General features: G+C 41.7%; 1 protein-coding gene across 2 annotated transcripts in view; it reads left to right on the top strand.

The window, feature by feature from the left end:
- REL (REL proto-oncogene, NF-kB subunit) overlaps nt 1–14857 on the top strand; it is a 34531-nt gene extending 19674 nt beyond the window's left edge. The window contains exons 5-10 of one of the 2 annotated variants that reach the window (XM_031595169.2): nt 4998–5138; nt 10032–10136; nt 10436–10648; nt 11019–11087; nt 11216–11290; nt 11927–14857. In XM_031595169.2, the coding sequence (XP_031451029.1) occupies nt 4998–5138; nt 10032–10136; nt 10436–10648; nt 11019–11087; nt 11216–11290; nt 11927–12726 (1403 nt within the window). In that variant the 3' untranslated portion in view covers nt 12727–14857. The remainder of the gene's footprint in view (nt 1–4997; nt 5139–10031; nt 10137–10435; nt 10649–11018; nt 11088–11215; nt 11291–11926) is intronic. The other variant, XM_031595170.2, reaches the window with a different exon arrangement.
- Nucleotides 14858–15236: the final 379 nt, after the last annotated feature.

Raw genomic sequence — 15236 nt, 5'->3', positions numbered from 1 at the left:
TCAGCATTGTGCTATAGAAGCAAACACAAGTTCTTCTCTTACTCAGCAGAAACCCAATGAGGTGCCTTGATTTCAACAACAAAGATCTCTGAGTCCGGGACAGCCCTAGCTCTGGTGTAGCATGGGTTAGCCAGCTGGGTTGGAAGGAGTTCACGATTTGTGCCCACAGTGGGGCTGTACTAGTTTCTCTTTGTGCTATTAGATAAGAGAGTAAAGAATCATTTTAAAGGCAATGATTTTTTAGGTTGGGGAATCATGATCTCTCCTAGAGGAGCTGTACACAGATTTGTAAAGAAAGGATCTGGTAGTTATTGCACCCCATTGCTGGTAGGACAGCCAGTTCTGCCCAGGTTTGCCTGTGCCTCTAGGTACTGTTTTATAAAATCCTGTTGCCAGAATCTTGGTGAGTGATGTTAGTTTTCTTTTATCATTCTGTGGATTTCGTGGTATTAAGCCCCCTAATTACCTTAGACAGTTTCATTTCTTTTTAAATCTTCTTAATATTATTATTTTCATTTCAACGTGTTTGAGTTGTGAAGCAATAATTTTGAAAGTTTTCATTCCCCCTGTAAAATAGCTGTATTTACAAACAACATTTCATTCAATTCTGTTTGCATGGATAACTACAGAAAATGAATTCTAGCCAGATTAAGGATATTTTTCTTGTTAGGTAGGGCCACCACTGGAACAAGCCTAGATTGTAGGTTGGACCACAGCTATTTTGTGGATTCATACCAAGATAATAAGGTGTGGTACCACACAGCTAGAAGTCTGAAGAGGAACTGCTGAACTCCTGCTAAAAGCAGCGTACTTCCTTTTATCCATGTACTGTGTTTGAGCCTTTTCTGCTGTATCTGTTCTAAATGTGCTGTGTTTTGCAGTCATTTTACTTGACATGTGTAGTGCCACTGATTTCAGTAAAGCTACATATGTGAAGCTTGCACGGTTGGTTTCCTCCACAAACCTTTAGCAGCATTTCTTAACTTTAATAAATTTAGGTTTGTCTGGTTTGATGCTGTCCATTCTCCTTTGGTGTGGAAGTTATTGAAATAACACTGAATGGCACGACCGTCCTCTGTATAGCCATACTCCAGGCATTAGTCATTGTATTCGTCTCCCTCATTTTTGTTTGTTTTTAATATTCTCGAGATGTAAGCCAGCATATGGTCAAGTCTGTGGTTACTCTCAAATAGACTTCAGAGGGAGCAGAATTAGACATTCATTAAAAATAACAACATTTTATTTTCTTTGGATGATTATCTTTTAGGTGTGAACAAAATATGTTTTGAAATTGATGAAAGCTGTGTGCATCTTTATAGAAGCACGGAATTTAGCCTCTGTATTTTTAAGTGTGTCATCACAAGATGGAGTCACAACTGTCTTGTTCTCCTTTTTTTTTCTCTGTTATGTTCTTCTCATCTGAGCAAAAATAGCCCAAGAGGAATCAGTCTTGACTGAGCACTTCCTCTCTCAAATTGCAGGTTTTTATAATTTATGAAGTCATTTGTAAGGACATGCAAATTAAGAGCCATGTGTTTTGCTGCAATACAAGGAACTGTTTACAGTAAATCTGTTTACAGTCCTTTTTAATGTCTTTATTGACGAGAGAATTGATTGCACCCTCAGTAAGTTTTCAGTTTACATGCCTGGTTGTCCTCTCAACCAGGAAGGCCCTGTAAAGGGATGTGGACAGGCTGAATCAATGGACTGAGGCCAGTTGTATGAGCTTCAACAAGATTAAGTGCCAGGTCTTGCACTTTGGTCACAACAGCTCTGTGTACCTGGCTTGTGTCAACAGTAATGCAGTCAGCAAGACCAGCACCTCTGTACTGGCACTGGGGAGGCCACACCTCAAGTGCTGTGTTAGTGTTCGGCCCCTCATGACAAGAAAGACATTGAGGCCATGGAACACATCTGGAGAAAGGGCAGCAAAGCTGGTTAGGGTTCTGGAGCTCAAGTGTGATGGGGAGTGACTGAGGGAACTGGGGTTGTTTGATGTGGAGAAGGAGGGGCTTAGGGAAGACCTCATTGCTCTCTACAACCTGACAGGAGATTGTAGCAAGATAGGAGTCAGCCTTTTCTCCCAGGTAACTAGTGAGAAGATGAGAGGGAACAGCCTCAAGAGATTCAGGTTGGATATTAGGAAACATTTCTTCTCGGAAACGAGTGATGAGGCATTGGAACAGGCTGCCCAGGGAGGTGGTGGAGTCACCATCTCTGATGGCATTAAGAAACTTATAGATGACATGTAGGGACATGGCTTAGTGGTGATGGGTTGATGGTTAGACTTGATGGTTGTAGAGGTCTTTCCCAATCTTAATGATTCTATGGTTCTATATCTTGAAATTTTTGGGACGTTGTACCTTTCCTGAATCAGGCAGTCAAACAGATTTGTTGGGAACTTAATTTCATTTTTAAGAGGTTTGAAATTTGACTACAGCTTAGGCTTTGTGGCTCAATAATGGCTGGTAAAATTTACTAACACAAGCCGTTAAGCCTGTGTGTCCCTGCAAGCTAATTGCTTACTGGCACAGTGTTTAAGCGTGGATCAGAGTTATCTGAGTTGCTGAGAACAAATTAACATTAAACATCTGATAATCCCCTGTGCAAGCTGTAATCTAGAGAACACGCTTTTTTTCCCCCCCTAAATCAGACTTTGTCAAGAGGCAGTTGGGGTACAACATGCTGAACTGTTTCAGCAGCGTTGACGTTCAGAGACCTCCTAACTACCTAATAATTCATCCAAATGTGAAGATATTATCAAGTGTAATTTTAACATAAGTTTGCTGGTAGTCACCATCAGGTGTGTTTTGGCTACCTTCTCCAACAGCCAGCTGGTGAGCACCTGAAGGGAGAAATCACCAGAACCTACACCGGGAACTCGCCTGTCTGTAGCATCCTTGAGAGCAAATGCTGTGGAGTAAAATTATTAGAGCTTAAATATTAGTTTGAAGGGGGAAGATTAACAGAATGACAGGGAGTGAACGTCACAGCTGCTGTGTCATTACTGACTCACAGGCTTTCTGGAGTAAGCTGCTTATGTTCAGTGTTCTGCCCCCAGTGAGGCAGCACTGGTTCCCGTGTTTCCAGTGAAACTTCTGTGGTGGGATCCATGGCGTAGTGCAGGGCTGGGGGTGAGATGTGCTTCTGTCACAGTTTGTCACCATTTATGTCCAAAAGCACATAACTTAAAAAACTGTAGCAGTGGAGAAAACTTGCTTTCTACAGATCCTGTTTTATTAAGTTAGTAGCTCAGCTAATGAAGTACTTCACTCTGCACATCTGGTAACAGAGTCAAACAGAAACCCGCAGAGTTCATGCTTCCCTGGGTCCCAGCATTTTTGGGACTACATACATAGTTGCTGCTTAATTTTGAACTGACTGGTATATTTGTTTTAAGACTGCTGATTGCAGACTTGTAAAACAGAAAGGTGATTTGATTTCTTTTTACTGAGAAATGGAGATATTCAGAACACAAGAAAGACTAAAAATGCCAGTGGAAAGTATTCTGAGCTCAGAGCATTGGTTGTTTCACGCTATCAAAAGGTGAAAGGAAGAAATCACTTGAGTGGGCACTGTGGAATCCCACTCATGGCAGGGTGGAGACCAACCCAGTGATAAATGCTAAAGGTCAGAACATTGCAGTCTAATCACTATAATGTGATCCACAGGCTTCTTATCACAAACACATTTAATTTTTTATTCTTGCAAGAGGCCTTTGAAAGGGCTGGAGAGGGAGTGAAGTTCAGAGGCTGTGATCTGCTGACTCGATGCACATTCACTTTAGGCAATTATAAAGAGTATGACTATGTTGAACTGCTGCATTGAGCAATTTTGGAAAAGAAAACTGCTTCAAGTGATTTTAATTACTAGTGCTTCTACTTAAATGAAATTAAATCAGATTCTCATTTTGCTACCATGGAACGTTAACATAATAGTTTAATGTCAGACCTTAAAGAAAAGCATTGATTTCAGATAGTGTTAATTCTGCCAGAGTTACCCATAAAACTGGGAGTACATTGAGTGTTTGATGATTATATCCTAGGTCCTATGTTTTGAAATAAAAATAAATAAACCCTTGAACAAAACTGATATGCTGAGCTGGGGTTATTTATTATTGTGTTTTACACTGAAAGGAATTTGTGAGGAAACAGGTTATTTCCAGCAAGGGTTTGCTTGTTGGGTTAGAGAAGTATATCATAAAGACACCACTAATCACTGTACCCAGGTTCAAGTGATACTGGTTTTGCTGGGAAAGTGTAGTGTAGATAGTCTGTGTTGTTTAAGCTTCATTCTTGTCCCAAGAACTGGATTGTTTTCCATCTCAGTTTCTAGAGGAAAATAACTGTTATTATACAGCAGAAATCTCTCACTTGCTGAAAATTTTTAGCTAGATCCTAGGACTTCTTTATATTGAAGTACTTCTCTTTCCAGGAGCATTCTTTTTTAAAATATCATTATGCACAAGTAAGAGGTGTATCCAGAGAATGACTTTAAAACTATAAATACATGAAACTGGTCTGGAAGGCAAGGTAAGGAAACTAGTAAGCGAGGAGGACACAAGGAACAAGTTTACTACTAGGAAAAGAGGATGAAAGTGAAGGTATCTTGGTTGGTGTCTGCTGCTCAGGGGCAACTGTGCTGAGGCTCAGTTTGTCTCATCCGAACTCACCCATGGGATAATCTGGTCAAAGAACAACCCTTTGTACAAACATCATGACTAACTTCTTAGAAGGGAAGTTTTTATTTTTTGCTTTAGATTTAGCCTTGATTGATCAAGAAAAAGTATTAAGACTTTTTTCTGTAGTGTTTTTTGTATGCAAGGAATTTATTCGTGCATAGTACTACAGAATGCTATGGACACACTTCCTTTGCTTTGGCAACAAAAAGAAATTGGTTAATTTTCTTTTACTGGTGCAGACATAACTAAGTTCTTAAAGAATTACTGTTGCTTTTGAAGGCTATTTCTCAGTCTTGTGTTTCCTTTTGCTATTCAGTGCCTGAGGAACAGCTGCACAACATCGATGAGTACGATCTCAACGTTGTCCGCCTCTGTTTCCAAGCTTTCCTCCCTGATGAACATGGCAACTACACATTAGCTCTTCGTCCTTTGATTTCCAACCCAATCTATGACAACAGTGAGTAACAACTCAGTCAAATGTGTTCCCTTCTCATGTTTCCCTTCCCCTCACTTTGAGATGAAAAACACAGAATGTCATGTTTTGAGCTTTTCTCTAGCCCTCTGAAGCACTTTGCTGGTTTGGGGCTGTTCGATACATGCTTAACAGACGTGGCGAGATAGTTGGCATGCCCCTAAGATGATCCCAGAGTGAAGTGTTGGTAGGCTGGAGTAGAATTGTTTGTTCCTGCCACAGGCCAACTCACTGATGCTTTCTTCACCTTTGTTCACATACACAGTAATGACTGCAAGGACAAGCCTGCTTCTGGTGTGCCAAGTAGTTAAAATGGTCATGAGATAGGTGGTTGTGATAAGATGTATGTGTTGTCCAAGGACATCACCTAGTCTGTTTCTACTGTGAGAAGTCTTGTCTTCAACTTGTGAGAGCTCTCTGAATGGAGTTCTCAAGAGATACTTGAGTGGGCCACTGTCTTAATACTTTAACATAGCCCTTTTGTATCCTGTTCAATTGCTATTTTCAGTGTAGATGAAGTAAGTAGAGAAGTAGAGATTCATTATTTAGTGGAAGATACAGCTTAATCTGAGATCTGCATTGTATACTATTGACATGCAGAATTTCAATGATGTGCATATAACCATCATCATAGAATCATAGAATGGCTTGGGTTGGAAGGAACCCCAAAGATCATCAAGCTCCAGCCCTTCTACCATAGGCAGGACCACCAACCTCCACACCTTATACTAGACCAGGCTGCCCCATCCAACCTGGCCTTGAACACCTCCAGGATGGGGCCTCTACAGCCTCCCTTGGCAAGTCTGTTCCAGCACCTTACCACTCTAATAATAAAGAACTTTCCCTTGATATCCAACCTAAATCTTCCCTCCTTCAGCTTAAAACCATTTCCCCTCCTGTTTATAGGCTCCCTTCAGGCACTGGAAGGCTGTAGTGAGGTCACCCCATAGCCTTCTCTTCTCCAGGCTGAACAAGCCCAGCTCCCTCAGCCTGTCTTCACAGGGGAGGTGCTCCACCCTTCTAAACATCTGTGGCCCTTCTTCGGACCTTCTCCAACAGCTCTCTGTCTTTCTTGTATTGTGGGCCCCAGACCTGAACACAGGGGCCTCAAAAGAGCAGAGTGGAGAGGGACAATCACCTCCCTGTCTCTGCTGGCCACCCCTCTTCTGATGCAGCTCAGGATACCATTTGCATTCCAAGATGCAGGAGCACACTGCTGGCTCATGTTCAGTTTTTCATCTATCAAGACCCCCTGGTCCTTCTCCACAGGGCTGCTCTCAAGGACCGCTCCTCCCAGTCTGTATGGATGCCTGGAATTCCTCCAGTCAAGTGCAAAACTGCCTTTTGCTATGTTGAACTTAATCAGGTTCACCCAGACCCACCTTTCAAGCCTATTGAGGTCCCTCTGAAAGGCATCCTTTCCTTCCACTGTGTCAACTGCACCACTCAGCTTAGTGTCATCAGCAAACTTGCTGAGGGTGCACTTGATTCTGTCATCAATGTCATTGATAAAGATGTTACAGAGCACCAGCCCCAAGACAAACCCCTGGGGGACACTGCTCATTACCAGCCTCCACCTGGACATAGAGCCATTAATCACCACTCTTTTTCTTTTATTTTATGAAAATGTTTAATATGAACTTAGGCATTTTTTGTATATCTTCTATTACCCAGAAGTTGAAATTGGCTGAGAACACTTGTAGTAATAATTTGGGTTGAGAAAGAGTCAATACACAAGATTCACAGCTACATCTCAGATGCCATTTAAAAAAATGCCAAATCACAATTACTCGTCTATGATGATTGACGTCATTCTTTGCTAAGCAAATGGCAGCTGCATGGAGGGGAAGCTTGGGCTTTAATGTGGGTATATGTGGGCAGATTCTGATTCACTGTAAGTATCTAAAATCCTCCATGTAACATAGCAGCAGTGTAAATAAAACAGTGCATAACTGCAACCATGAAATCACAAAAGTTATGCTGCTTTTGTCTGAAATGAGCAGAATTTCTTAAAAAAACATAAATAAAAAAAGAAAGGCTTTGTAAATCAGTTCTGTCATAGAATACTGAGTAAGCTCAAGTTACCACTTTAGATAAGTGATAAAAATGTACAGTACATTGGGCTTGGGAATCCTGTGTTATTATTTCAAGCTTTTTCACCCTATTTAGATCAGAAGCAAAAACACACTTAGAGCTTCTCTCAAAATCACGTTCAGATTTTAAATCCAGTCTTTTCTTTGTTTTCTATCACCAGTCTCCATATGCTTTGGGTAGCAGACATAAATAAGAATAATCTGAATATAACGTGGAAGCAATGATGTTAGCAGAGACTGAAAGTTTACAGAATCTAGTATGACAGGCAGTTTCTGTTTTCAGTTATTTTATAGTATTAACTGCTTTTGAACAAAAATTTCCCAAGTTGTCTGGTTGTCTGTCTTACCACCCTCAAAACTCTTGAGAAGAGTCATAGAAAGCAGCTTACTGTTTCTGAGAAGTTGGGAAGAGCATGTTCTCTTGCTATTGTTGGAAGTGGCATGGTTTGTCTGTGACAAGTACCATGTACTCGTTGCTGAGGACATGCTGTTCGGGGTTAAGGAACAGGAACTGAGCAGAGCTGAAGAGATGGGGAGGCATGCATGGGAGCAGTATGGCACAAGTGGCCCCACAGGCAGCTTCCTTCTGGGGCTCCCACCTACCTCACTGCTCCTTCCCAGCACTCAGGCTGACAGCAGCAGAGCATCTGCTTGTGTTGGGGTTCCTTTCCTTTTGCCTTCTAAATTCCACTACAGTAGTTAACAGAAACAAACAAACACACACCAGTGAACCACGGTTAGAACACCTTCCCTAAAACCTGTTAAAAAAAGCATAGAGTGCTGTTCAAGCATACCAAAGTGAAACCAAGGTAAAATTAAGCTTCTCCTTGCAATTCTTAATTTACTCTTCCTTTGAAAAACGAAGAACTACACTGCCAATCATATGATCCTGTACTGCTTCTGGTATGGTTTTCTTTCCCCTCCCTTTGAAGTTTCTGATTCATACAGCAAATGAAGTGCGTGTAGTCAGTGAGGCTGTAGCACCCACTTCTGTTGATGACGATGATGATAATAGTCAGTAGGCAGTAACTATGTCCCTGAGGTCTGGCCCAAGGTTATCAGGAGCTCTGTTCTGAACATAGCCTGTGTGGTGCTGCAGGTTACCTATACAGGGCCATGTAAGCTCAGGCAAGGATTGATTTAAACTGATCTTCCAAAGTAGATTTTCCATTTTTTGAGTGTGACACCTTGAATTCTGGGTTTCATCTCTGTGCATGGAGCAGGGAGCCCCAACAGGGCCTACCTTACAGCATCGGATGAAGGGCATTAAGTACATCTGGAGTTGGGAGTCTTGATGTAATGAAACTGGAGAACACTGCAGGACAGTGTAGTTTCATTCTGTTGGGATTAGAGAGTGGGAAATGATGCAGGAAATAAGAAATATGGTCATTTGTGGTAGCAGGGAAATGGACATCAGTTACTTTATATGGGAGGTTTACTTGAAGGTCTAGGGACATCTGACTTTTTTGATTTTTTTTAACACTTATAAATCATTACATTGTGACATTAGTGCCCTTTTAAATAAATTGTGACACTACCCACAAAATGGTGAGGGACCTGTTCTTCCTTACAGTTTTCTGTCCACATTTACCCTGCAGACTGCTGTTGTTGACTTGAGCCAGACACAGAGTTGTACTGGTCAGGGCTTTGGTGTAGCCACCAGACTGTTCAAGACACGGTGTGCAAACTTCAGTTGTGTTTCATTTACTGCAATCTACAGTGCTATCAGAGGCCGTGCAGAGGGCAGTGCTCTGGCCAGAACTATGCTGTGAGTACTGCCCACAGGCAGCTACAGTCTGGAGTTGAACTTTCAGCATTTTTGAATGAAGTCTGCTGCCCTAAGAGTGAAGGCCTGAACATTAGGCTCTGTATAATCAATAAATATTAAGATAGTGTATTGTATAATTAAAGAATATTAAGATGCTATAATAATGAAATAATGAGAGAGTTAAGCAAAGCAAGACAAAGAGAATAAATAGGATACTTACCTGCACACTAGGCTCACTCAGGAAACTCCAGCAGAGTGGATCTCCAGAAGAGATCCTTACCTACTGGTAGTCAGCTCTTAAATGGGTCTAGGAGAGGTGCAGCCAGCTCCACCCCTTCCTGCAGCACAGGTGAATTGCCTTCACCTGTCCTCCCAGGGCTGACTCATTGCTCGCCTCAGATGATCAATCAGAGGTTCAGGCCAAGACTCAGCAGTTTCCATACAGCTCCTAGACCTGTTTTCAACTGCCTAGATGGGGTAAGAGAGGAGAGGTTTGATAGCCAGATAAACCTGGCTATCTACTACAACTGGATGCTTGAGGGGATTTTCTTGACTTGCTAGCACAGCATTTTCCAGAGAAGCGTGACTGTAACTTGTAACCAGTCGCTCAGAAAACGGCTCTGATTCTACAGCTTGAAGAAAGGCAGAAGTACTGAGCATAACTTTGTCATGTGGGAAAATACTTTGAGACTATTCTAGAAGAGTTAGGGAGTGTCACATCCCCCCTTAAGGGGAAGGAAGGTGGTCCTGTACAGAGAATGAGTGGCACAGCTGTGCTGGAATCTCTTTTTGAGATAAATGATCAAGAGCAGTAGGAGTCATGCTTCTTTCTTTGCTGTCACTGTATTTGTGTGGAACATCAAGTCCGTCTGGACTGACCCCTGTGGATTTCGGGGTGTTCCACACTCCTCCAGCTTCTGTGTTCCCTTTATGTACGCTTAATTCCCAGCATCTCCCCTTCAATAGTGACAAAGTTATAGTGATTATTTATGATCAAACTTGCCTCTTTGTTTCCAGGAGCTCCCAACACAGCAGAACTGAGAATTTGTCGTGTGAATAAGAACTGTGGAAGTGTAAAGGGAGGAGATGAAATCTTTCTTCTGTGTGACAAAGTTCAAAAAGGTAACCTTGGCTAACACTTCCCTTACTCCAAATGGCTAACACTCCACTTTCTAGCAGAGGAACTGAAACTCTTCACTGTACTCCTATATAAGTGGTGTGCTTTTAGCTGAGCAGAATCAATTTCAGGTTCAGGAGCTCTAAGTACCTCTGAAAAATATTCTGTGCCTTAAAGTCAAGCCATTCAATTTGCCTCTGAGTTCTGAGTCTGACTCCTTTCTTTGTTACCCTTTTCACCTCTTCTGCTGCAAGTTTTCAGTTTTCTTCAGCTTAACAAACATCTTCTGTTTCTAATGAACTAGATGACATAGAAGTCAGATTTGTCTTGGACAACTGGGAAGCAAAAGGCTCCTTCTCCCAAGCTGATGTTCATCGCCAGGTCGCAATTGTGTTCAGAACACCGCCGTTCCTCAGAGACATCACGGAACCCATCACGGTGAAGATGCAGTTACGAAGACCTTCAGACCAGGAAGTCAGTGAACCAATGGATTTCAGATACCTACCAGATGAAAAGGGTATGGTTCCCATTAGCTGGATTTCTTAAAGGTTATTTTCAGTGCAGAATTCTTGTTGACAGTGAACAGTAACTTACTGAGTTAAAAAAAGAACAAACAAAACTATACTATTATTACAATGTAGATTTTGGAGTTTTTTCTAAAACTAACAATAGCCAGTTTGCTCTCTTTTTCAGTGAAAGTATCAAGAGTTATGGTTAATAACACTTCTTTGGTTTTCTAGAGTATAGCTGTATCTCAAATATTTCTCTTTAAATACGTTTTACTACAATAGGGAGCCACTAGTCAAGTTTTAGAAACTTATTTTTACAAAGTATTTCCAAAGGTATTTTAATTAACACAGTTTTTCATCCCACTCCTTTCATTGTAGATCCGTATGGTAACAAAGCAAAAAGGCAAAGATCAACGCTGGCTTGGCAAAAGCTCATACAGGACTGTGGTAAGGAAAATACTCTTTTTTTTTTTTTTTTTTTTTTTTTTTTTGTCTGAGTAAACTTAACAGTTACGAAGAATCATTTTGTTTAAAAGTAAACCTTCAAAGTAGATTCATGCTTTCTTCTGTCACAGGATCAGCTGTGACAGAGAGGCCAAAAGTGGCTCCTATCCCCACTGTCAACCCTGAAGGAAAGCTGATTAAGAAAGGTAAATTTCTGCTCGCGTGTCCCAGTCCAGCAGCAGACGGGAGCAAACAATGTCTGCTGAAGGGAGAGGCTGGCACTTTCAGGAGAGAGCACTGAAGTTCCCGAGGCAGCAGCAGTACCAGTCTCTCACTACTCCTGAGCTGGAACTTTCTCTTTCCCCAGGAGAGCAGTATAGTCCTTTCAACATAAAGATTAAATTTAAATGAAATCAAAATTATATTAAAAGCCTCCTTAAGAAGTACTTGCTTTAGTTGCTACTTAAATTTAAGTTAAGTGCTTAAGTTAAGTGCTTTAGTTATGTGCTGATTTTCGCTAGGTTCAGACACTTTCTTTCAGACATAAGGCTCAGTTATTGGCCTCCCCATCTCTTTGCTTGGAACCTGTAGTATTTTCTCAAAATTTTCTTCCTGTAAAGTAAGCCTACCATTCTTTAGTTAAATGTAAGCTGTTCTCTTAGAAGGGGAACAAGGCACATAGCTGTCCCGAAGTACAGTGTACCTGGACAGCATTTAAGCAAGTGCTGATCCGCAGGTAATCACATTAAGCTAGCACTGGCTTTTTTTTTTTTTTTTTTAACCATTTGTAACTTAACATAAAAAATGGCGTAAGAATTCAGTAATATCTTTCCTTTTCACAGAACCAAATATGTTTTCCCCTCCGCTGATGCTGCCTGGGCTAGGAACGCTGGCGAGCTCCAGTCAGATGTACTCCACATGCAGCCAGATGCCCACCCAGCCTGCGCAGCTTGGCCCTGGGAAGCAGGACACACTCCCCTCCTGCTGGCAGCAGCTGTACAGCCCTTCCCCTTCAGCCAGCAGCCTGCTCAGCATGAACCCACACAACAGCTTCACAGCAGAAGTGCCTCAGCCCGGTGCTCAGGGCAGTAGCTCTCTCCCGGCTTTCCACGATAACCCACTGAACTGGCCTGATGAGAAGGATTCCAGTTTTTACAGGAATTTTGGCAGCACAAATGGGATGGGAGCAGCGATGGTGTCAGCTGCAGACATGCAGAGTGCTTCCAGTAGCAACGTCGTCCACGCCACTCATCAGGCCAGTGCTACTGCTGCGAGCATCATGAACATGGAGACCAGTGACATGAACTGCACCAGTCTCAACTTTGAAAAGTATACTCAGGTGTTAAATGTAAGCAACCACAGGCAGCAGCTCCATCAGCTGCCTGCGACATGTCCACCTCTGGCAGCCCCTGGCAGCACTCCCTTCAGTTCACAACCAAATTTAGCTGATACAGTTTACAGCAGCTTTCTAGACCAAGAAGTTTTAAGTGATTCAAGACTATCAACCAACCCTCTCCAGAACCATCAGAACAGCCTTACCCTTACAGATAACCAGTTCTATGACACCGACGGTGTCCACACCGATGAGCTCTATCAGTCTTTCCAGTTAGATACAAACATATTACAAAGCTATAACCATTGATCCAGCAGTAGGCTGAGGCAGGCACATAGAGCTTTTCCAAGGAGTAACTCACCCTTCTGCTTTCTCTTTCAGAATGCTACTGTGCAAATCTCATGATATAACTTAAAGTTATATATATCAATCAGCCCAAAGACTGGTGCCCATGAAGAAGCATTTGGGGTGCTGTACCTTCAAAGCTCTTTTTAAACATTTTTATGGTGTTGGAAAAAGGAATTACTAATACTTAAAGCATTGGGAAGAAAAGCTGGTATCTTCAGAAGGGTCAAATTTCCAATAATTCACAGGGTTAATACTGTCTAAAAATAAAACATTTTGCTACGGAAATTGAATTAACATTTCAGAAGGACAAACTAGGAAAAAACTGCACGTTGGCACTCTAGTTCAGACTCACCTAACATTAATGTACTATTCAACTTGCTTGAAAGATTTAGGTTTCTTACCCTCTTTCACATAAAATATTTTTCTCCTAAAACAAAACCACGCATTGATTTTTTTTTTTTTTTTTTTTCATGTTTCACCACATTCCATTTGCTTTCAAGGCAAATTTACTCTAAAGAAATTTAATGACTATGTCATTGTTAGATATGTTTTAAAGACCGGAAGGTTTGAGTTTTTAAATAGTCCAGCTCTGTTGTAAATGCATCACTGCACAGAAGAATGAGCAGAAAGTAACGACTTCTCTGCACTTCATCCCGAGTGCACTATTTTAAATGATAAAACCCTGTTGCTTTAGGAATGGAGCATGCTGTTATTTCTCTGGAATTTGTTTATTGTGTGTGTGTGCGTGTGTAGCCATGATGCGCATTTTATTTTGAACTACAGAAATGTATTGAGTCAGAGCACCTACCTGTTCCTTCCTCAGATGGCCCAGCAGTTTCCTGCTATGCAAGTGACTGCTGACAGGCTCAGGTCTGGCTCCCTACCACTCCTCACGGGAAGAGGTGAAATGCAGCCCACCCCCAATGCGCTGTATGAACAATGTGAGGCCGTTCAGTCAGTGTCAATTGAAAACAGCCTTCAGTCCGCAGTATCGAGAACCAGAGCTTCCTCTCTTCTGCTGGCTTCCCAGTCTCCTCTCTGAGGCCTGAGGCACGAGATGTCCAGTGACACCTCGCATAGGTATTTGGCTAGGTAAGGCACTCAAGTCTGTGTTAGGGCTTTGCTATTTTATTACTAATGTACAAAGCAACACAGCAAGAAATATATCAGTGTATTTATTTATACGGCTGGTTATTGTGGCAGATAAGGCTTAAGAACTTAATTTTTACTGCACCATGGGAAAAAAGCAATAAATAGCACGCCTGGATATGTAGGGAACAGAAACCACAAGCACGGGACAAGAAGCCACTTGAGATGTACAGTCATACACCAGATAGAAAGGAACTCCGAAAGCCTCCATGGTTTAAGGGAAAGCAGTAATTACTCAAGGCAGTAATTCACTGTGCAGAGCAGTGAGGTGCCACAGCTGTAATGCATTACATCAATTTCACAGGTCTGACAGAATGCGCTCTTCCACAGTGTACAAATGAAGTCTGGAAAACTGCTCCCCATGACCCCATGTACCCAACTCCATACTTACAGCAGTTTTTCTCACTTCTGCAACACACCTTTCCAGGAGCATGAAAGAGATACAAAGAACGCTTGCAGTGTGTCATTTATTCAGTTCTTCCTTTTTAAGTTCTCAATGTTTAAGTTTATTGAATGTAAACATTTTCTTTATAGAATGCTCTTTATAGCACAATTTGTTTTTACAGTATAATTAAATATTTTCAAAATTCTGTTTTCCTTTGTAAACAAGTTGGTTTGGTAATTAAAGAACTGGTTATACTGAGTCCTGACCTTCTTCAGCCTTCTCAGCCTTGCATCACTATAAGACATGTTAGAGAAGCCAGGCAGAGGTGCTGCTGGGATTTGCTTATCCTGGGTCTTCCTAGAATATTTTACGTTATGTTCACAACTGCTGCTGGCCACACTGTAGTAAGGAGTCCTCAGCACTTGGCAGTTCTTTGTGGCACATGTAGCATGACTGATGGACAGAGAGGACAGAGGCACTCATGTTCAGCCAAGGCAGTGCTACAGGTACAGCTTCATGCAGCAGGGGGTTTGCTTTGGGTGAGCAGCTACTTGGAGAAATACAACAGCTTCATCCAAGTCCTTCTGGTATGAAGAAATATGATAAGGAACACTGTTTGGCTCTTAGATTTTAGCATTTACACATAATCTGCTAGAAAACATCTACCTGTTTCACATTTATCACAAGAATAAAATTAAATCTTGCTCTTACTACTCTTAGGAAATGTCCTATTGGAGTATTCACAAATACGTATTTAAAAACAAGATGAAGTGTCTCTGAACTGTAACAGGAGCAGGAGTCCCAGTTAGCACCATTTCCCCTTTGGGACACCTCTTCTAATGTCTGTTTTGTCCAGCCTACATGTGTTTCCAGTGTATAGAACTTATATATCCTTTGTGTCAAGAAATAACACAGTAGCCTGAAGTTCTCTTTTCCT

This window comes from Phasianus colchicus, chromosome 2 (assembly GCF_987193195.1).
Source record: "Phasianus colchicus chromosome 2, bPhaCol1.hap1.1, whole genome shotgun sequence".
In the NCBI taxonomy this organism is placed as follows: Eukaryota; Metazoa; Chordata; class Aves; order Galliformes; family Phasianidae; genus Phasianus; species Phasianus colchicus.
The sequence above is the reverse complement of the archived record's forward strand: the minus strand, read 5'-3'. Positions and strand labels throughout refer to the sequence as shown.